This window comes from Ascaphus truei, chromosome 5 (genome assembly GCF_040206685.1).
Source record: "Ascaphus truei isolate aAscTru1 chromosome 5, aAscTru1.hap1, whole genome shotgun sequence".
Taxonomy (NCBI): domain Eukaryota; kingdom Metazoa; phylum Chordata; class Amphibia; order Anura; family Ascaphidae; genus Ascaphus; species Ascaphus truei.
The window spans coordinates 67,424,120-67,446,660 of NC_134487.1; the positions used below are offsets into that span (position 1 = coordinate 67,424,120).

The window sequence follows — 22,541 nt, forward strand, 5'->3', positions numbered from 1 at the left end:
CACCAACTGTAACAGGGTGGATTTAGAGCTGTGTAGATGCAGACACTATGCAGGCAGAGACTTGAAATCAGCTACTCTTCAAAGCAGTCTTTATTACAGTGCAAATATATTTCCAGAACTCAAAAACTACAAACAAAATAATGCAGCTGTTGCTACCTTGCACATCCTCTCCTAAATGCTCTGACTGAGCCTTACTCCAATTAGTGCCTTCCAGTTTTCACATGCATTCTCTCTCCAGGCTTGAGACTCTGTGTTGTTGTTGTTAACCCATTAACCCCCTTACTGCCACACCCTCCTAGGACCAAAATGAACCAATGGTATTTATAAATGTAAGTGGTTAATCTGGAGTGATTTAGCAGACATTCAGACATCTGTAAATAGATTTAAATATATCTGACGTTTTAAAGATGCAGTCCCACCTACTCAGTCCACACTGTAATAAATCTACAGAATCCTATCTCCAAATCTTTTATTTAACATAATTGCACCTGCTCATTTCTACAGACATTAGAGAAGATCAGTAGAATGTCTTTGCATCTGAATCAGGTTTGCGCTTTAAGAATAATTTACTTGCAAATTAGATTAAACCTTGTCTATGCTGCTTGATACAATCTACAAGCTCTGACATGTTATTATTCTTCCATTGGGCTTCCTACAATATGAACACTGCTTAATAACACATACTATAACAATATTTGTAGTGCTTGCTTGTTAATAACACGTTTATGCACATTTACATTGTATGTGCATACTGTTTGAAGCGTCATACAGAATGAAATGAAAATGACAATTGTTTCCCATTATTATATGGGTGAAACCATTTCTGCTTCTTTTTAATGTGCTCCCTGCCCTAATTTGCAAAACTGACCAGCAATGTCATCGCAATGACATCACAGCAGGATCATTCCTATTGTACTCTCATTCATCTGGAAGCTTCCACATTATCTCTCTGATATTGCATACTCTCATAAATTGGACATGTGTATTAGTGGTAGTTCTTCCTAAATTATCATGAAGCGATTAAAATATATTATTGTTCTCATATTTCTGTTTAAAGCTGTATTTGTTAATGCTGCTACACTTCACATTCAGAATAGATCTGACTTCCTATATCCCAAATGCCCAGGTAGGCAGGGTCGATGACTTGGGGGGACAGATGGTCTCCTTTTCCGGGCCTGTCAAACCTTGCAGAGGGGACCTCTTGGAAGGTGTTGCAGAGGGGCCTTGCTGGAGGTTGTCTTCGAGGTGCCTGTCTGAAGCAGCATGCTGTAAGCTGGCAGAAGGGAGGATTCCTAACAGTCACCTCCGTGGGCACGCTCCAAGAGGCATCTCTGTCGGCCCTCTCCACAAGCCTCTAATAGACCCCCCAGGGCAGCAGTTAGGCAGTGGGATCCTCTCCTTTCCTCTCTCACCCCACCCTTCTCATATTCAAGGTGTGGCCTTAATAATACTTTATACAGTGGCATAATTGTGCTTACTACCTTCTATTCATACCCCGTTTAATGCAAGATAAGATCTTATTTGCCTTTGCAACTACTGCCTGACATTGGGCACTACTGCTAAGCATGCTGTCTACAAGCACTCATAAGTCCTAATCTATCAAGGATAGTCCTAATTTTCCCCATTTAATTTGTAAGTAGCCTGTTCAGTCTGGTTTTCCAAATGCATAACCTTACATTTGTGTGCATTAAACCTCATCACCCATTTAAATGTCCAAGTTCCAGTCTATCCAAGTCCTGCAGGATAGAAATGAAATCCTGCTATTACTTTACTACCTTACACAATTATGGAGACTTTGCTCTATATGCCAACCTCAAGGTCATTAATTAAAAGTTCAAAAGCAGGGGTCCCAGTACTGATCCTGGAGGTACTTCACTCACAACTGTAGCCCATTCTGAAAAGGTTCCATTTCGGACAAATCTGTGTTGTCTATCCTTCAATCAGTTTTCATTCCAGGTGCAAATATTTTTACCCAGTCCAATTTCCTTTAGTTTGTACATTAACCTCATGTGGCACCGTATCAAAAGTCTTTGCCAAATATAAGTAGACCACATCAACTGTATTGTCCTGATCTAAATTCCTACTTAACGTCTCAAAGAAACTAATGTAACAGTGTTTCCCCCACCCTATGGGAGATTTCCCTGTTTCCAGGTGTATGGTGCATGCTACCTGTAGGCTCTCGGTCACAGTCCATTATGAGCACTCTGTGGTTTACTGTGCGTCAATGGCTAGAGGTACTGGTATGGTTCTTCAGGCAGAGAAGTATAGGCACCTGAATATGGCAGGCACTCCCCCTAAGACACCACCCCAACAGTACCTTACACGTCACCCCATCTGGCCCTGATACCTCAGCCTCCTTTAGCTGATCCTGGCCCCTGGCAACTAGATCCCTTCCAGACACCCTATATACTGCATCAGCTGCAGGGTGACTTCGAGCAGCAATAGCACTCTTATCACACACAGCTCGCCCGGTGGATCAGCATAGGCTGCAGTTTACTTGACACTACACCTAGCCTCTCTCTCTGGATAGCACTCATTCTGGAAGCCTATCTATAAACTTCCAGCTTTGTGTCACTGAAAGCCTGTCCTGTTTCTGCAGATCTCAGCAGTGCCTCCAAATGTAACGTTATTTCCCCCACCCTATGGGAGATTTCCCTGTTACCAGGTGTATGGTGCATGCTACCTGTAGGCTCACAAGAGGCTGAGGTATCCGCCGATGGTTGGGGGGACTGCAGAACAGGCTTCTGGGGTAAATACCCAACATTTACTCCATGGTACACAGCGCCTCCATCTACTGTAGGCTCAACATGTATGAAGGTAATTTCCCACAGTAGAACGGTTTCCTCTGCACCCAGAAAGATTACACACCAGGCAGGAGGTATATAAACAGGAACAATTGTATTCTTCTCTGTACAGCACAGTCGATAGCAGCTCTGCCCAATACAGTCACAGATCTGGTCTCAAACTTTAGATGGTCCCTGGACCTGCACTATGGGTCAAGGGCCCCCGCAGCAGTCCCTGCTCATCCCTGATCCTCTAGCAAGACCAAGGGTATAGGTAATCACTCACTTCCCTGAAGGGAAAGAACCCTGGGCCTGCCAGTGCACAGCAGCCTGGGTGTGATACCTTGTCTCTCTCAATGGTAGACCAACTGACTATAATTTAGGATGTAACCCCCTTAAGCACAGCAGGGGGAGGGTACCAGGTCTGAACCCAGGATTGGGTAGAACACAGACCTGATCCCACCTTCTCCCCAGTCACTCAAAGGAACTGCATAAAGTGGGGAAAACCCATGATTGGTCCCAACACTGCCTGCTGTCACCAGGACTATGTCAGAACATCCCAGAATAGTAGCCACACCCAGCCATGGCTACACTAATAAGGTTAGTTTCGCAGAACCTATCCTTCATAAATCCATGCTGTCAATTGCTAATAATTTGGTTATCCATTACTAAAAACCTGCTACTTAAATATGTATGATATGATGTGGGTGTTGGGATTAGAGTTTACAGGGAGTGTGTTTGTTTGTAAATTGTCAATTGGTAACAGTTGTTTGGAGGTTAGTGACCCCTCCTCCCTGGGTGTATGCTCACTCCTCCCACATTTTAAGTAGCAGTTTTTTTCATGCACCTGTGGAAAATTAATCTATTAAGACATTTCTCCCTCTGTTGCAGAGGTAAATGAGAATTTTTACATTTCATGTTAGGACCTGTAGAGTGGTCATGCCATGCTGTGGCTGCAGGGTTATAACGCTTTGGCCATAGACAAACTAAGTGATCCCTACTTATGAAAAGACAAACAGTTAAGTATTTAACTATATATTTTGTGTGATATTGGATGTAGCATTGTGAATCTTTGTCTTTTGTTGTATACATTTCGTCACACCCAATAGTACTCCTTTTGACACATATATAATATGATGTATTGGGTGTTGGGGTTAGAGGTTGCAAGGACTGTGTATACATACATCGTGCTATTCATACTCCATGTGATACATACATCGTGCTATTCATACTTCATGTATATATATACATAGTGCTATTCATACTTTGTATGTTCATACAGCATCCTATTCATAATTCATGTATGCATTCATACATATTGCTATTCTTACTTCATGTATAAATACAGTCATGTCAAAAAGAAAGTACACCCTCTTTGAATTCCATGGTTTTACATATCAGGACATAATAACAATCATCTGTTCCTTAGCAGGTCTAAAAAATTAGGTAAATACAACCTCAGATGAACAACACGACATATTACATCGTGTCATGATTTATTTAACACAAATAAAGCCAAAATGGAGAAGCTATTTGTGAAAAACTAAGATACAGACATGTCAGTTTTAGCAGGGTAAGACGGGAAACAGATACTGGGGAAAATATTCATTTGTCACTCAGGTTTAGGGGTATGACAGTCATGCTTAGTCTGTCGCGTCCGCCATGAGCGCCTGAATGTATTGATGTAACTCACGTGTGTATTAGTTAAGGAAAGTTATGAGGGCATTTAGATATTGCGGAGAAGTTAAACTTAATTTTTGTAGAGATTTTTTACTCTGTCGTAAAACTGTCAATGTAACAGCTGATTTACGACGGGGTGGGCTTGTGTTGTTTTCCATGGGAAAAAATGTACTTAAAGCTTAGCAAAATATATAAAAATGAGATTTCAGCAGAAATGTGTTTGGACCAAACACGTGATATCTCATGTTCCTGGGCCAGTTACTTCTCTGGGAGAAAACCTATGGATCTGGGTAATGTAATGTAGGGTTTTTTGTTTCTGTTTTATCCTTTCATTTTCAGAATCTATTCTGCATCTATTGTAATTGTATGTTCTTGTAATCCGTTTTCTGTAATCTAAGCACTATATTTATATTTAATATATATATTAAAACATTTAATAAGTGATGCTTTGAGCTCTGAATGAACTGTTGCACGCTCTGGAGAGAGTATTTACATTTTTGGACACATTTTGCTACAACAAAAGTTCATAGTGTTTTCTATAATAAACAGGGACCGTAGCAAATATTAATATTACATATTTTCTTTGCATAACTATCTGGGGTGGTGGAAGCGTATAGATATGATTGCAATTGAGTAAGGGGTTAATATTAACTTATTGGAGGTACCTTGCCCAGGTTAAAGGTGACTTAGCTAGAGTAGCCATGTGTATTAACCCTGATTGCATATCTAAGTTGTGTGCCCACTTGTGTGCTGTTTGTGAAAGGTGGTATATGGAGACGGGATTAGGTGAGATATTACTAATTTGAGAGATCTTTGCGGAGGTGAAAAGCGGAGCAGCCTCGGAGCCGAGTATTAACAATTGTCCTGTATGCAGGTCACGTTCTCATGGGTGTGCCGTACGTGACACTCTGCGTATACAAACATAGTGCTATTCATACTCCGTGTATACATACATAGTGTCATTCATACTCCTTACATACTGTACATACAGCTATTCATACCCCATATATACATAAATCGTGCTATTCATACTCCGTGTATACATACATACATAATGCTCCATGTATATATACATTGTGTGCTTCTATTTGTCCTCATCATCATCTACACAGCCACCCCTTTTCAGTTCTGACATTCATAACAAATAGACTTTTAGACCTTACTTGAAACACGGGCGGGAAATAAAACACATTTGTCTTGAGTATGTCACTATCAAGAGTGTTTTTTAAACTTTAATCACATTTATAAAATCAAAATGCCACCTACATTTTCACCATGTTTTAACAATTACACATTAACGTAACATTGTACATAGCATTAAAAATAAACATTTATTTATAAAAATAGAACACTTTAAATGTCTTACATTAAATCAACAAATCCAGTTACATCCTACACCAAACAAACTGTACAGCATTAAACATAAAATTCCACAGGAACAAATATAACATGTTTTATTTCTAGTCACCACTTCCACTCTCTTAGCAAACATCATTGTCTTTCTCCACTGTTCACATTACTAAAATGCTATATGGCCAGTGTTGTAGATGACTGTTTACCAGATAAATGACAAGTATGAATAGAAAGTGCTCATTCTTGTCTTATCATACTAAAACCTACTTTCAATGTGTTGTTTAATTGAAACTCACATTATTAGAAACATAACAAAACATAAAAATTGTGCCAGTGTATATTGACATGTGAACCTACTTATTCACCCAGGACAGACCCAGTTAGAGATGTCTGACTATACTGTACATGGGAGATTAAAAATGATTGAGTTTCCTCCCAATATAAATAATTTGGTCACTTATTGTTACATTTCCAACCAAAAACACTCCACATGTAGGATTGAATGGATTGGCAATATTTGCTTGAATACAAAGTGCTATACAGATAACATGGAAAATAACACAGCAGGCAAAGACCTCACATTAATATGGATAATCTGTGAAAGAAAGGGAAGAATTCCAGAGCTTGCTTTAATACAAGGCATCGTCATCTCTTCAGTGGTTCAGAAGAGTACAAAGCATTGCTTGGCGCTGTGCTGAAGACTGGTCATCCATGCAGAGGTTAAACATAACAAATGAACAACATGAAATCCAAGGCAGCCAATAGATTTCCCATTATTTCCTCTTTGTTCAGAATGAAAAAAAAAAGATCTAAGTCTGTATTTATCTTGTACCATCCTCTCTACAGGATTCTGTCGCTGTACACAACATTATACAAAGTTCTCCTTATAGTGCAATAAAGAAACATAAAAACGGTGTCCAACAGTGTTCCCACAAAAACATTGAAGAACTTCAACTTGATAAACAAGATTAATGACTCCATGACAGTCCCATATAACTTAAGCATCGTCATGTATCCACATGGAAATCCATAGTATGTTCTGGCGATAGAAGAGAAGGATAGGGAGCAGAAAACTTTATATTTACGTAGGTTGTGTTAACCAACACGTAATGCTCTCCTATAAAGGTTGAGAAGATTGATGCGATTCTTGAGACCAGTTCAGAAAATGTTGGCCGTAGCTCTGGTTTAGGGTGCCAGCACTTCAGCATGACTTCGTACCTGTTTTTAGTACAGGAAAGTTAATAACATGAATTGCTTTTAAAGGAAAATCTGACCTGAAACGTTACGCCAAATATAACCTATAATAACACATCTGTATATTTAAGACTGTAGCTGTGCTACATCGCCGGATGCCAGATAAAGATATTTCTGAATATCTGGGGGGTTACAGTACTTCATAGTTTTACGGTGCATGTGATTTGTTACCTTTACAGATTTTAGTCAAATTATTGTACATGTGGTTAAATAAATTTGTTTAAATATAAACATATGTTTCCATTTATTTTAAACCATCACTGATCATTTAAAATACCAGATGTGACCAATAGACAACTTCTGGCTTATGACACATCAAAATATACTTGGCTATGAAGAATAATCTATATTTTAAAATGATGACCCAAAAGTAGTCTGGTTTTACCTGTTGTGTTTTTTTTTTGTGCCATTTTTATTTAATGCATTGTGCAATACCAGTTGTTAATATACATATTTTGTTCATCACTGCAGCTGCAGTAGGATGAGCACGTCTATCTAGAACATAAATGATATCCAGAAAAAGAATACTTACAGTAGATCAGGGCAGTATTCAGGCTGTAATAGTCTTCGTCCTTGCAGTAAGTAAATGGTTATATCAAAAGAATTTACATCAGGGTAAGGCGGTGCTCCTCTTGTCATAAGCTCCCAAAGTAGTATACCAAAGGACCACTATAAAATAAATTCAGATCATCAGTACTGTTGATGTTATAAACTAGAAGTTACTACCGTATTCATTAATATTTTACCCAAAGGGATATTATGTCGTTCTCTTTGAGAAAATATTTATTTCCTGATTTGAAAACCAGAATACGCTCTACTTACAAATAGCTATGTTGTACAATACAATAAATAGGGATATGTCTTAGTGTGCTGTGCTTATGTAGCTTTATTAAAGTACTTAATAAATGGTGATACAAATCAAGATGTCTTTGCAGACTCTACAGATCCTGCTTACCAATAAATGAGCAGGCCTGCTTGTTTGGTTTCAACAATGTCATGACCTCTTGACAAAACCTAGTCATTTTGTATGATAGCGTACAATTATTGAACAACACTCACTACTAAAGTACATCCCCAGACCTTCAGTTTCATACTAATTTAACAAAGCTGTCTTTTTGGAACACGATGTGCATACAGGATTTGACCAAGTACTTTGCTAACATATTAATATGGTGGCCACATGTTTTATTTGGATCTGCTAACAGGGCATAACCCCACAGTGACCTGCATAATGCAGGTTAAAAAAGCATGACATACTGCAATAAAAATGTCCCTATTCTTTAAAGCATTTACAAATACTTTGAGGTTCTGTTTTGGTCTGGGGCGAGCAACAGAATTGGTGAAGGAGACACTGACAGCCAGTGCTCTATGGAAGACTATTCTTAGGTTATCCCTGGCACATTTACAGCTCTCAGTACTTCTCCCATGCGCTGTTCAGCAATCGCTGAAAGTATCTATTCTAGACCCAAGCCCACTGTAGCGTGTGAGTAGGTTCATGTTGCATAAACTCGTCCCCTTTAAAAGCACAGAAAGTCCTTCTATTTTCTTTAACTTTATTGGGTGGGGTTAACAGAAATATAAAAGCTTTTGCATGTAGTTTTGTGGTAGGAAGTGGCTCTTGTGAGGGGAAGGTAAAAAGGAATCCCTTTCTAAGGGAGCAGTGGAAGATGCATCTAATCACTGTGTCTGCTGATGATAAGAGAACACACTTTTCTTTCCAGACAGGAACAAGCCAAAGGGGCATACTAATAAACAGAGAAAGGCAGGGGGAGAGAGCTAAACCAATTCAAGCTATGAGCAGTGAGAGGTTGCCAAGGCAACTGGCTGGTGGCTTGTGGAAAGGCTATATTGTAGCAACAATGTTGCAACTACACAGCAGCACTGGCTGCTTCAGAGCAGGGAAACATGCAACTTTCACTGGGGAGAGCTGGCAGTCTGACAGGAAAAAAATACACAGAAAATATACAATCCTGTTCCAGGACAGTATCCTCCCTCTACTTCTCTACTATTTGAAAGAAAAGTGACCACAAAAATGCTGTATAAAAATACTATTTTTTTTTCATGCATGGATATAGACCCCAAATATTGAATAATAAACTGTTACAGTAATTAACATAGATTTGAGCCTTTTGCAGCAATTTGTAATCCTTTGTTTTTCGATCTACAGTGTTGTGTAACCTACGCACATCTACCAAATCATGGAGTCTAGGTATCAAGAAATTGGTCGGAGCTGACCCTGTTGTGTAAACAAATTTAAAAAAAATTCAGTCTGCAAAGTGACATACTGTATTTATTAAGCTTATTGTTACTGTTGTAGAATTTGGTGCACGATGAGCGAGTATGGTGGGCTAAAAAAAGACTTGTGACACCTTTAAAGCGACTGAGAAATCAGCACAGAAAACTGTCAATAACAAAAAGTCACACATTTATTATTACAAAGACCTGCGCCAATATGCAAATGTAACTAACTCCTGCCACCTGTTCCATAAACCCCTCATTGCAGACAGACTCGGACATACATGAAAATGGCGCAACACACATACAGCTCAATATTTGTATTCATATTTGTGGTTGACCAAAGTGTTGTGCATCCATATGTGGCCCTTGTTTAATGAGTAAGTTACACATTGCTTAGATCATTGGAGTGCAAACTTTTTTCCCTGCGCCCCCCCTGCCGGCGTTTCCCCTCTCTCTGCGTCCCCCCCCACCCCTTACCTTGGCTCCGGCGGCATGATGTCACATGACCTCGCGGCGTTGCCATGGTGACGCGTCTAAGAAGCTGCCGGAGCCAAGGAAAGTCAGGTTTACAGAGTCCTTCGCCGCTCCCCCGGCACTTAATTTAAGTGCCTTCGGGAAGCGCGCGGGGCGTCTATAAACTCTGCACCCCCCGCAGACAATCTCACCCCCCACCCTGGGGGTCACGCCCCCCACTTTGCTCATCGCTGGCTTAGATGACAGGGGCATGAATTAATTCTGAGGCATTCAAGTCAAAATTATTTTATTTACTGCTTCATTTCATATGGGGTTTAAAATGAATTGGAGATCAGCATTTACAGGGAAGTGGTTAAAACTGGACCAGAACCCTAACCTCTAAATTGTCTGTGTTGTTAGATGTTGACACTTTTATGATTATGGTACCACCAGTGTAGGGAACAGTGGGATAACACTAAGCAATACAGAAACGAAAAAGAAAACGTGTTATTTGGACATTATTGTATTTTAATTTATTTATTTATAAAATATTTTACCAGGAAGTAATACATTGAGAGTTACCTCTCGTTTTCAAGTATGTATACATCCCCATGCATAAATGTAATGAGGTTTATATAAATAATTGGTAACGTTATGGATTTGTGAAGAACACCCCAAGAATATTTTTTATTTAAGGCCATAAAAAGCTGGTACCACCATGGAATTGCACTGTGACACGTACCATAGCTAAACCTGCAATTTACACGTGTTTTGCTTGCTTTTTCTTTTGCCCCCCAATGCACACGCAACATGTAACTAAACATCTGCTCTCACATTACAAATGGAAGGGATAAGAGGTCGCTCCTAGAACAGCCCACAGCTGCCTAAATATGGGAGAAGCCTCAGCTCAGCTTTAGTTACAGAATATAAAAAACAAACAACGTTGTAATGTGAAGAACAGCTAATACCACAAGTGGAACGGCTCTTACAGTGGTCAGTCACAACAGCACGAGAGCAGCTACTGATCTGTATGCACTCTGAGCTCAGGTCAAAGTGTAATGTCAGTTTCTCAAAATGTACCCAAACTCTCACATTGCTTATATCTTTATGTTGAAGAGAAATGCTTTGTGAGAAAAAGACGATGAGAATGTAGCATTTACAAATAGAATTACTAGAAAAACTGTTGTTTATTTTTATTGGTTGAAATTTCCGTAAAGGTACATTGCCAGTATAGAATCCCGATCTTAAAATCAATATGCACTATAAAATGCTATACTGAGCTTGCTTGTATTTTTATAGCTGTCTAAAACTTCTTCTGCTTAGAGAATGGAACCAAGCAGCATTGTTGGTGCGACTATATTACTTCTTACTGTTGGCTACAGGGATAGGAGGGCATAGCTTCACTTCTCCAGGTCATCTGTGTGGTACTGATCCAGCTGTGATAGGTTGTGTTCCCATTTTCTGATCTGTTTAGTAACTTTAGTTCAATAGTCTGGATCTCTAGCAATAGGCCCAGATGCCCATTAGGGTGCTAATCTTTAGCATGCTTTTACTCCCAGTCATATCAATGGAAGTAAAGGCGTGCTAAAGCTTAGCACTCTTTTATGGATCTGGGCCATAGAGTTAGTTGTCAGGTATGCTCTGGGGGCAGACAGCATGCAAAATCAACATAGAGGCAGCATGATACTTTTGTGGAGTGGGTTTGAAGTGTATGAATATATACTTGATCACAATACAATCCACCATACTTTCCAAGGTATGTTAAACCTCCCTTTTAAACACACAATGGCACTTGAATATTTCCCCATTCAGTGTCTGTTTTCAGGTCACTGAATTAATTAGTAAAATGATCATAAATTAAACATATCACTTGTGAGCACATTCGCATGTCAGGTCTGCAAACCGGCCTTTCACCATTATCTCTTAGCATGCAATGCTTCCACTGCAGCCAGGGATTCTGGGTAATGACATGCAAATGAGTCACCTTTTGTAATTACCATACAATGTAGTATAATTACCACATCAGATTTTGTAGTGAACTTCTGTGTTTGCAAACTTTCCAACGCCATCCACTTCACCGGCAACTTTGCTCCTGTTTTATTGTGCACACTGTAGTACTCCTTGTCATAAACATCTCTCGCAAGACCGAAGTCTGCAACCTTGACTGTAAAAGTCTCGTTGAGCCTGAAAAATAAGATGACATGAAACTTGTGTTAGACCGGACATCATGTAATCTGTAACAGACAAACGGACAATCACTTGCTTCACTCAGCTGCCGTAGCAATCCTTATTACTGAATTCCTTTCCTTTTTGTAACCAAGCATTCTCCTAGTGCGGTCCTTCGTCCTGCTATCCTCTCACGTTCAGAGCTATTTATTTTGTTAGCGATGTGTTAAAAGGGCCTCTGATAACCTCAGGGAGCGAGTCAAACAACAGCAGCGGTGTCGATGTCGGTGAAAGAAGCAATACTACTTTCAACACACCAACCCCTCCCCTTTCTTCTTCTACTTTGTATATATAAAGTATGTGATGATGTATAATTCTACATTCTTACCTAACTTGGCAATCGTTTGGTGCTCCTGTTATACATCTGTAAATATCCTGATTGTGTGCCTAACATAATGGCTGCATCAGTCAGTGTAACTCAGTAGTTACAATGTATCCTGATATTACTAAGGTAACATTATCTATTATTACAGTTTAAACTGCTGGGAATATTGGCAGCAAATGATCCCAAACAGGAAAGTGTTGCAAAGATCTTGCACTTCTGAGGAAGTGTGTTGAAATCTGCTATAGAAATCTAAGGATGCTTGAAAACTCATTAAAATTGTATTAAGAGTTGAATAAAAAATAAAAAAAATCTAATACTACCGTTTTTTAATTTTTTATTTAAGCACACGTTTTGCTGTTTTAACCTGCATTATGTGACATTTAATTTTTTAGAATGTCATATTTGCCTTTAATGTATACATTTATTAAATAATTGCGGCTGCTAAGATTTCACCATTAGCAACTGCTGGCAACAAAGTTGCTGCGGGGAATTATTCTCAATTCCGACCCTTGCCTGCAGCAGATTGTAATGCATGTCAGGTCTCTGGTCAGGGAAATGGTTAAAAAGACAATATTTCACGAATAGGGGAATCAAATAGTAATTGGGGGGCTGCTGTTTTAATTGGCAGCCTGCAGTGTGTCACTTGTTCATGACGTTTGTTATTTACTAGCTGTATTGGTTCCAGCAAACACCAGATACTGTGGCATGCAGGTTGGGATACATTTACCAACACCAACATAACGAAAGCATTTAGAGATTATTATTGTATATTTGTAAAGCGCCAGCATATTCCGCAGCGGGGCACAGAGATGTGATAATTACATAAACAAAGTTGCATACAAATACAAAGAAGGAAAGACATGCGCAGGTACAAAGAGTAAATGAGGCCCTGCTTGTGAGAACTTACAATCTTGTTGTGTGTGATCTTTCACGGCCACATAAGACCATCTTTTAATGACAACCTGTATGTGTATTGCATGTTGCTTGGAATAATACTGTAGGTGTCATCCTTGTGTCAATAAGGGTTATGCATTAAAGTGTAATGGTGCAGATAAGGCCCAGTCCAGCACTCTCACAGTTTAATGAATAACTCCAAATATGTCTGTGACAATGTTACTGTAATAAAACCTGTCAATATTCACAGGCAGTTCTAGTGCAGTAACGGAGATAATCATATTACTGTATGTAAATAAAATTATTTAACAATATGTTAGCCCCAGTTATGATGAAGGATGCTTGGTAAATAAGATTTCTTCTAGGTCACAAAACCATGTAACATTTATATATTAGGTTAGATTTTTGTAGCATGGATTACGCTTGTTAACATTTTGCCCTGTTCATTCTAACTTTAATTTATAGCTTCATAGCATTAAAATCATTATGTCAGAGTAAATTTAAAGACTTTTTAAGTACACTGACCTGCTTTTAATTAAATGTGGATTTTATTGCTACAAGCTGAGAATAAGAAGAATGACTCAGAATTGGCATCAATCAATTGGGAATTACAAAATGGTAATTAAGGAGGGGCTCACCAGGTGGATCCAGGAAATAGAAATTCAACAGGATGAGGGCAGGCAAGGAGACAACCGATGAAACTGAGTCAGGGTCTTCATAATTGGACTTCAATTCAAATAGCATTTTGTATAATCACACAGTATGTGCATCTTAAAGCTTTCCTGTATCCTTACATTAAAGTTATGGTGAGTAAAAGAAGTGACACAATACCTTGACCGTACTGTGTACAGTAAATAGAAATACCACATGTGATGCATGTGCATTTGCATGTCTCAGACAGGTCTGCAACCCTGTCTTACCCCATTATTGCTTAGCAAACAGTGCTTCCACAGCAGCCAGGGATTCTGGGAAGTGACATGCAAATGAGCACAGTGTCCTTTAAAAATGTCCTTTAACATCTTCATTGTAGGAGAACAATATGAATCTGGATCTATAAACCTAGGAGTGTAAAACATTGGGACATTTTTCTGAAACCCAAATAAAATCTTGATTAAAAAAATACTGTGTCCCTAAGTGACTTTGTAGTCAGCTGTTAATTAGATTCGGGTGTAATCTAGCTAGGTGAGGACTCGTATAGTAGCATGTCCCATTTAACTGGGGGTTGGCTTTTCTACGTCTTCAATGGGCACATTTTAATGTTCCTTTCCATATTTAAAAATGAAGATAACAAAATATACATAAAATGCTTATGTATTCTGTCATGCTTTGTTGGGGAACTAAGAAGCTGAAATAAAGACACGCGTTAGAAATATTGACTGAAATGCAGAGAAAAGGAAGAAAAAATGAAAATTCCCCAAATTGGAATATACTACAAAATATTGCGCTGTCTGTTAGTTTGCATGTTGAATCCATCCTCTTGCCTTTCCTATTGGCACCCTTTAGGCCCAGGTGATACCGCTAGCCCATCTGAAGCAGCCTGGTTAGCCTGATGCTAGGCAGATCAGTAGAAAAAACACATTGGTCTTGCCTATTAGAGGGGCAAGTCCCATATACTGTAGTGGTCAATAAAATGTAAACAATGTATTATCTCCCTTACAAGCATTAAATCACCATTAAGGTATCTGTTTTACTTATTTGTATCTTTCGAAAAATGTATATTTTGCTTTTTTTGGGAGCATTGTATTCAAGCACATCCGCTGCTTATGTGTATTTGTTTTAAGCACTGATGGCTACAGTATTACTTTGCAAGCAAAGAACAAAGCAAAAAGCTCAGTTTGTGTGGCTGCAGGGCCTGAAATAGCCTTATCACCAAAGGAAAAACGGCTCAAGATTGCAAAAACCCTTCAAAGCATTTGTTGGAAACTTAATAGGTTAAATCTGTTTTTTTTAAAATACTTCTACATGTCTGAGTTTTGTAAAACATGTAAACTAGCTATAAAACCTATAACACATATTACTGTTGCTAGTTCACTTTTGTCATCATAGGTGCTACACCTTTAACTGTATTATTACTACATTAATACAAACCTGCTCTACAATATGATCTCATTCAATATTTCGGGTACTGTTTTTCTTTTATATTATTAGTTCACCAATTTTGCACCAGGAAATATCATTCTCCCAGAAAAGGTCAACTTTCACCCAAAAACAACAATACTATAATTTTCATGAATAAAATTGCAAGTACAGTATGTTGTACAAAGAGGGGACGTACAGATGTGAATGGTATATCCAAAAAAGGAATGTTTATGTGCGGCACAAAAAAGTGCAGCAACATCTTCAACGCAAACCATAAAAAGACTGTTAATAGCGCATCATTACGTTGCTATGAATCAAAACAAAAATGTTTTTGACTCAGGAGAGATGTTTCATTAGAAAGGTTACCAAACTATTATTTTCATAGTATGGCTATTAAAAATAATATGACGCTAATAATTGATATTTATTAAAACAGCTCAACCCCGTTATAGCGCGATCTGCTACAACGCAAATCCACTTATAATGCGGGCTGAGCGTGGCTTCCGATTTGCACGATGACTTACTGGCATCTCGATCTCTCTCCTCACTCTCTCAAGTACTCTCCGCAGCTGTCAGCTCTAGTGCGCGGTGTCACAGAGGAGGGTCACATGAAACAACACACATCCCCGCACTTTTTTTTTTTTTTTTAAACATTCAAATCAATTGTATTGTATGTCTTTATTTATATAGCGCCATAAATGTACATAGCGCTTCACAGTAGTAATACATATCATATAAATAACAAATAATATAAATAACAGATCATGGGAATAAGTGCTTCAGACATACTGTAAAATTAACATTAAGGAAGGAGTCCCTGCTCCGAGGAGCTTACAATCTAATTGGTAGGTAGGGAGAACGTACAGAGACAGTAGGAGGGAATACTAGTAAGTGCGTCTGCAGGGGGCCAAGCTTTATGTGTCATGTGTCCATGATTATCCAGTGCTACTCATATGCTTCTTTAAGCAGATGTGTCTTAAGGTGAGTCTTAAAGGTGGATAGCGAGGGGGCTAGTCGGGTATTGAGGGGAAGGGCATTCCAGAGGTGTGGGGCAGAAAGTGAGAAAGGTTTAAGGCGGGAGAGAGCTTTAGATACAAAGGGGGTAGAAAGAAGACATCCTTGAGAAGAACGCAAGAGTCGGGATGGTGCATAGCGAGAAATTAGGGCTGAGATGTAAGGAGGGGCAGAAGAATGTAAAGCTTTAAAAGTGAGCAGGAGAATTGAGTGTGAGATACGTGAGTTAATCGGAAGCCAGGAGAGGGATTTCAGGAGGGGAGACACGGAGACAGATTTAGGAAAGAGTAGAGTGATTCTGGCAGCAGCGTTTAGGATAGATTGTAGGGGAGACAGGTGAGAGGTAGGAAGGCCGGAAAGCAGGAGGTTGCAGTAATCGAGACGTGAGAGAATGAGGGCCTGAGTCAGAGTCTTAGCAGTTGAGTAACAGAGGAAAGGGCGTATCTTTGTGATATTGCGGAGGAAAAAGCGACAAGTTTTAGAAACGTTTTGAATATGAGAGGAGAATGAGAGAGAGGAATCAAGTGTAACCCCTAGGTAGCGTGCGTGGGCTACTGGGTGAATGATCGTATTTCCAATAACAATGTGGAAGGAGGTAGTAGGGCCAGGTTTGGGAGGAAGTATAAGGAGCTCTGTTTTTGCCATGTTAAGTTTCAGTCGGTGGATGGCCATCCAGGATGATATTCCAGAGAGGCATTCAGAAACTTTGGTCTGTATAGCAGGTGTAAGGTCAGGGGTTGAAAGGTAAATTTGTGTGTCGTCAGCATAGAGGTGATATTTAAACCCAAAAGATGTGATTAGGTCACCTAGAGAGAGTGTGTAAAGAGAAAAGAGAAGGGGTCCCAGGACAGAGCAAAGCAATGCTTTATTGCTACAGGCACATACAGTACACACACCTACAAAATGTAGGAATTAAACAGTATTAATATTAATACATTTTATATAATACACATGCAGGGATCAAACTCAGGACCTTCCATATACTGGTACCAATACATTACCTCCACATTCCCACATGGTGTAGGTGTGTGTATGTGTCCGTAGCAATAAAGCATTGATATGAAAGTTTTTTTTTTTTTTTAAAGTACGGGGATGTGTGTTGTGTCATGTGACCCTCCTCTGTGACGCCGCGCACTAGAGCTGACAGCTGCAGAGACAGCTCTATGAAGTGAGGAGAGAGCAGCTGACAGCTGCAAAGAGATCGGCTATCGCGCGGCAAATTGTTAACGCGATCCCGGTTATAACGCGGTCTCATTCTGTGGCCCCCAAGGACCGCATAATAACGGGGTTGACCTGTACTAGTTATTAATAAAATGTACACATTCTGTTTTAATTGAAATGGCAATCAATCATGATGCAATACGTACACTTCAAACAAATGAAGCATGATAGAAAACAAAAAAGACTTCTATAGTTGAGGTCAAAGCATAAATGAAATGAGATCAAACTCTTTCTTTCTTGTATCTCCAAGGGTTAATTCACTTGGAAGTCCACTTCAGTTCCAATCAGCTTTGTTACAGATGTCTTTATGTATATAAAGCCTTTATACATGTTTCATGAAGATTTATAGTACTTTTTAGCACTGAAATGTTGAAGCACCAAAAAATACTAAATATAATCTTAGTACATACCTTAGTAGGCACTATTGTGCTTTAAATAAAAATGGATTTGTAATCTGTGGTACGTATGATAAACCGTCTCCTCTGATGGTAAAGCAAAGGAGACCTTTAGGGTAAATTTAGGTCTTGAATGTTTGTGAGCTATTACATTTCTGAAGAACTACCATACTAGTCCATTGACAGGTATGACAACTGAAGTAGAAACAAACTCTCACATAACTGAATTAAAATGTTAGCTTTGTAAACATACCCACTATAGCTGCTTTACTTGTAATAGAAGGACAGCTTAATATAATTGTATGTAAAGAGTTTTATCATTTGATGTTATGCCAATATCATCATCAATCATTCAGCTGGAAGCCTTAATTTCCTTTTTATCTTTAGTACCAATATGCTTCATAAAGTTCTGTTCCTTTCTTTAGAAAATGATCCTCATAATAACCTCTTCTTTGCTATCACAACCAAAGACACATCTAAAATATAGTTTGTGCACCGCTGGCACTGATTGGGTTAAAACGGAATTCGCTCTTATTAGTCCATTTACCTTTTTATCCCACATGCCCTATCGACTTCCTCTGATTTTTTTCCTTAAAGTAATTAGCTTTGTTTGACTGGATATCCTCTTTCAGAAGGCATTCACGTTTCCTGGAGAAAATGCTGTTATCCCCCTAGGTGCCTGACAATGAAATCCCCAAGAACAGACTCGAATGACTTCCCTTACTCTTGTGTGAAGTTTGAACAACTGGAGGTTTTAGGGTTCAACATGCGAATTGAGGACAAATGTATCCAGCCTAGTGTTCAACTGATCACACTCATTTCTAGCGAAATATGACAGCAGCACGTAATTGAAGACTCTGGTACTGTATGTGTTTTTAATTTACATTCCCACCAGCCCTGGATTTGTTTTGTTTTTTAAATTAAAGATACGCTAGCAAGTGTCTTGTCAGGAGTGGACAGTGGTGAGCTATACCATTAAAAACAGTAGTGAGATCTGTGTGCATGTTACAGGGGGAACCAGCTCATATGATCTACTGCAGCGGTGCGCAAACTGGGGGGCGTGCCTCGCAGGGGGGGCGGGAGAATTTCTATGGGGGGGCGCGGGCGGTTACAGAGGCCCCACGCTCTTCCCCACGGCATTTAAATTAAATGCCCGGGGAGGTGTCAGGCCTCTGTAACGCACTTACCTGCTGCCAGACGGGTCTTCGGCGACGTGTCGCTGTGGCAACGCATGGCAAATGACGCGGTGGGTCACGTGACGTCACATGACCCGCGATGTCATTTGACACGGTGACATTGGGAGAGGGGGGGCGCGAATGCTGCATTTCCCAGGAAGGGGGCCGCAGCTCAAAAATTTGCGCACCGCTGATCTACTGTATGTGTTTTTAACCTCATCTACATACAGTATTACAGTACTAATTGGAATGACATACCATGTAGTGAGATTCTCATAATGCCAGCATATCATTAAACCCAATGCTATATATGCAGAAGTGGCCCACTCCAGTCCTCAAGGGGCACTAAATGGTCAGGTTTTAAGGATATCCCTGCTTCAGCATGACTGAGCCACCTGTGCTGAAGTAGGGATATCCTAAAAACCATGTCTTGTTAGTGGCCCTAGACTTGCAGCGGTGCGCAAACTGGGATTATTTAGGGGGGGCGCAGGCGGCAAACTGGCAGACGGGGAAACATGCTTTGGGTGGGCGCCCGGCCGAAGAGGCTGTGCATTGGCGGGCGGCCGAAGAGGCTGTGCATTGGCGGGCAGCCGAAGAGGCTATGCGCGGGCAGGGGGCAGCCAAAGAAGCTGTGCGCGGGAGGTACGGGCGGCCAAACAGGATAGTGCAGGAGGCGGCCGAACATGGTGTGTGCGCGCGCGCGCACGGGGGCTGCGCAGGTACGGTGGCTGCAGGAGAAATGGTTCCGAAGAGGCCAGCACGCAAACGACTGCAGGGGAGGAGAAGGCCCCAGCGCTGTGACGGCAAACACCCCTCCTTCTGGTGTCTGCCCGGCAATAGCGCTGTGGTCCTGCTTTCCTCCACTGGCAACCTGATTCGCTGTGATCCTCTGCAAGTGAAAGGGTAGGGAGCTGCCACTATATCAATCGTACAATGTACAGAAAAAAAACTAAAAATAAGTAAAAACAAAACATTGAAAACGGAAAAAATAAAATAATAATATTTTTTTTAATACTGTAGGTAGGAGTGCGGATGATACTGGGGAAAGCAAACCAAAGAGCAGGGAGAATAAAAAGGCAAGAGGGAAGGGAGGTAGCAAAGAGGTGGATGAATGCCCCCCGAAAAGGATTGCCTTTGTGATATTGACAGTCCACCAGAAACAATACAAATATTACCAGATACCAACAGACAATCAAATAAACACATAGTGATCCAATACTAGTATACTGCCTGCATGAGACATCTCAAACATGTTACAGCTTTTTTACGTTCTTTTTGTTGTTCTTTTAATATAATTTTTTTTAAAACATTTAAATTGTAATGTTTAACTGTTTTTAAAAAAAGTTGAAATATGTAATTATTTACATAGTTGATGAGGTTGAAAAAAGACGTTCGTCCATCAAGTTCAACCTATAGATCGCTTAATAAAGGTTTTTTTTTTCATGTGATTTTGATTACATCAGGCAGGGGGGGCCTGAGAAATTTCATGGATGAAAAGGGGAGGGGGGGAGGCTCGGCATAAAAAGTTTGCTCACCCGGCCCTAGAAGACTGGAGTGGGCCACTCCTGCATATATATGTTCTCACATAGCACATACCAAACCAGTGCCATTGTGCACAGGTATAACACATCCCAGTATAACTCAGAATACCGAAGGATCCAGCGTGCAGTACAGACATTGTTTCATTCACACTGTAGGCAGTATAATATTATTTGATACATCAGAAAACAATAACCCTTTGTGTGCTGGAGGGGCCGTGTCACAGCCCCCCTGCCAAATAGCGATCACCTAACCGCTACTCAGAGCAATCACGTGATCGCTGTGCCACTTAATCCGGAGACAGAAGAGGCGCCGCCCTCCTCCTCCCCCTCCTCCATTTCCCTACGTGTCAGATCATGTTCTGCGCTTATGAATGCGATCTCTTCCGGAAAACGAGCACAAACAGTGCACAATGTAATGCAGGGGTGGCCAACTCCAGTCCTCAAGTGCCACCAGCAGGTCAGGCTTTCAGGATGTCCCTGCTTCAGCACGTGTGCTCAATCAGTGGCTCAGTCACAATGACTAAGCCACCTGTGCTGAAGCAGGGATATCCTGAATACCTGAGCTGTTGGTTGCACTTGAGGACTGGCGTTGGCCAGCCCTGATGTAGAAGAATACATATTTGTTCTGATTTGAGAAGTTTAAACTTTTAGCTACTGTACCTTTATTGATCTTTGAAAGGTGTAAATTGTTGTATTTTTTTTAATGGGGAAAATAATAAATCTTCATAGATCTAAATTACAGTATACAGAGCTTCCTGTTCTTTGTGGAAACCTCACATGTCTCTTGTTCAGATGTACAAATGTGATGTATTGAAAGCTCTGTACACGACACTGACATCCACAAAGAATTCTCATACTGGTCAATTTAAAGGTATCACAACCTACAACAGATCTACACTTCTAATTAAAGAAAAGCAATCTATAAAAAGCCTACTGAGTCTGAAAAGTGATAATGAGGACGGTAATATATCACAATTGATGCAGCAGATTATGAGTTGATCTGCACCCTTTGGAATATTAACATAGCATTTTCACAGTGACAATGTGCCATTTTGACTTATTGTTCATATATCACATTTGATGCATGAAGAGTAAAATACTATGCACCAGCTTCCCACAATGTACATTAATATATATATATATATATATATATATATATATATATATATATATATATATATATATATACATATATATATATATATATTACAGCAATTACATTAAATTTGCACTTATCTATGACATATGTCTAAAAGCTAAGCTAAAAGGCATTAAAGTCCATATTTACTATGTAATGTTAAACAATAGGACCCCTTATGTGCGTCAGTGCCATTGCATGTTATATGTTTTCATACGGCTTAGCACCACTTGGTGAATATTGCATATTTGTATATGCTGTATATGTCCTATATGATGTCGATGATACTGTAGAACGCTGGTCATGTTTTGCTTCTATATAATTCAATTATTGAACTTGAAGAATAATTTTTTATATACAGTATATATATATATATACATACAGTGAATGTATATATATATATATATATATATATATATATATATATATGTGTATATGTGTATATATATATGTGTATATATATATATATATATATATATATGGCATGTACTGTAAGCATTGTCGCGTAATGCAAGGTTGTCCATCTTTTGTATACACTAAAGAGAGGACACGCATCTTTCTAATGATTAAGATGACTTATGTAATTTGTACACAATAATTTAGAATTAAATGCACATTAAATATTTTTAAATGAAAACATCACGCACTTGGAATAAACGAAGTGGGAATAGAAGAATTTCTGGTAAATATTTTTGGGAGGCCAAGAGTAAATGGCATACTGTATCAATGAGTATTTTGAAAGCATTTTAAAGGGCTGACAAACTTGTCTCTA

General features: G+C 39.5%; 1 protein-coding gene across 3 annotated transcripts in view; it reads right to left on the reverse strand.

The window, feature by feature from the left end:
- Window positions 1-5,768: 5,768 nt before the first annotated feature.
- Window positions 5,769-22,541, reverse strand: part of MET (MET proto-oncogene, receptor tyrosine kinase) — a 139,507-nt gene continuing 122,734 nt past the window's right edge. For all 3 annotated transcript variants that reach the window (XM_075599978.1, XM_075599977.1, XM_075599979.1), the window contains 3 exons: window positions 11,780-11,945; window positions 7,603-7,739; window positions 5,769-7,034 (listed from right to left, as the gene is read on the reverse strand). In XM_075599978.1, the coding sequence (XP_075456093.1) occupies window positions 6,824-7,034; window positions 7,603-7,739; window positions 11,780-11,945 (514 nt within the window). In that variant the 3' untranslated portion in view covers window positions 5,769-6,823. The remainder of the gene's footprint in view (window positions 7,035-7,602; window positions 7,740-11,779; window positions 11,946-22,541) is intronic.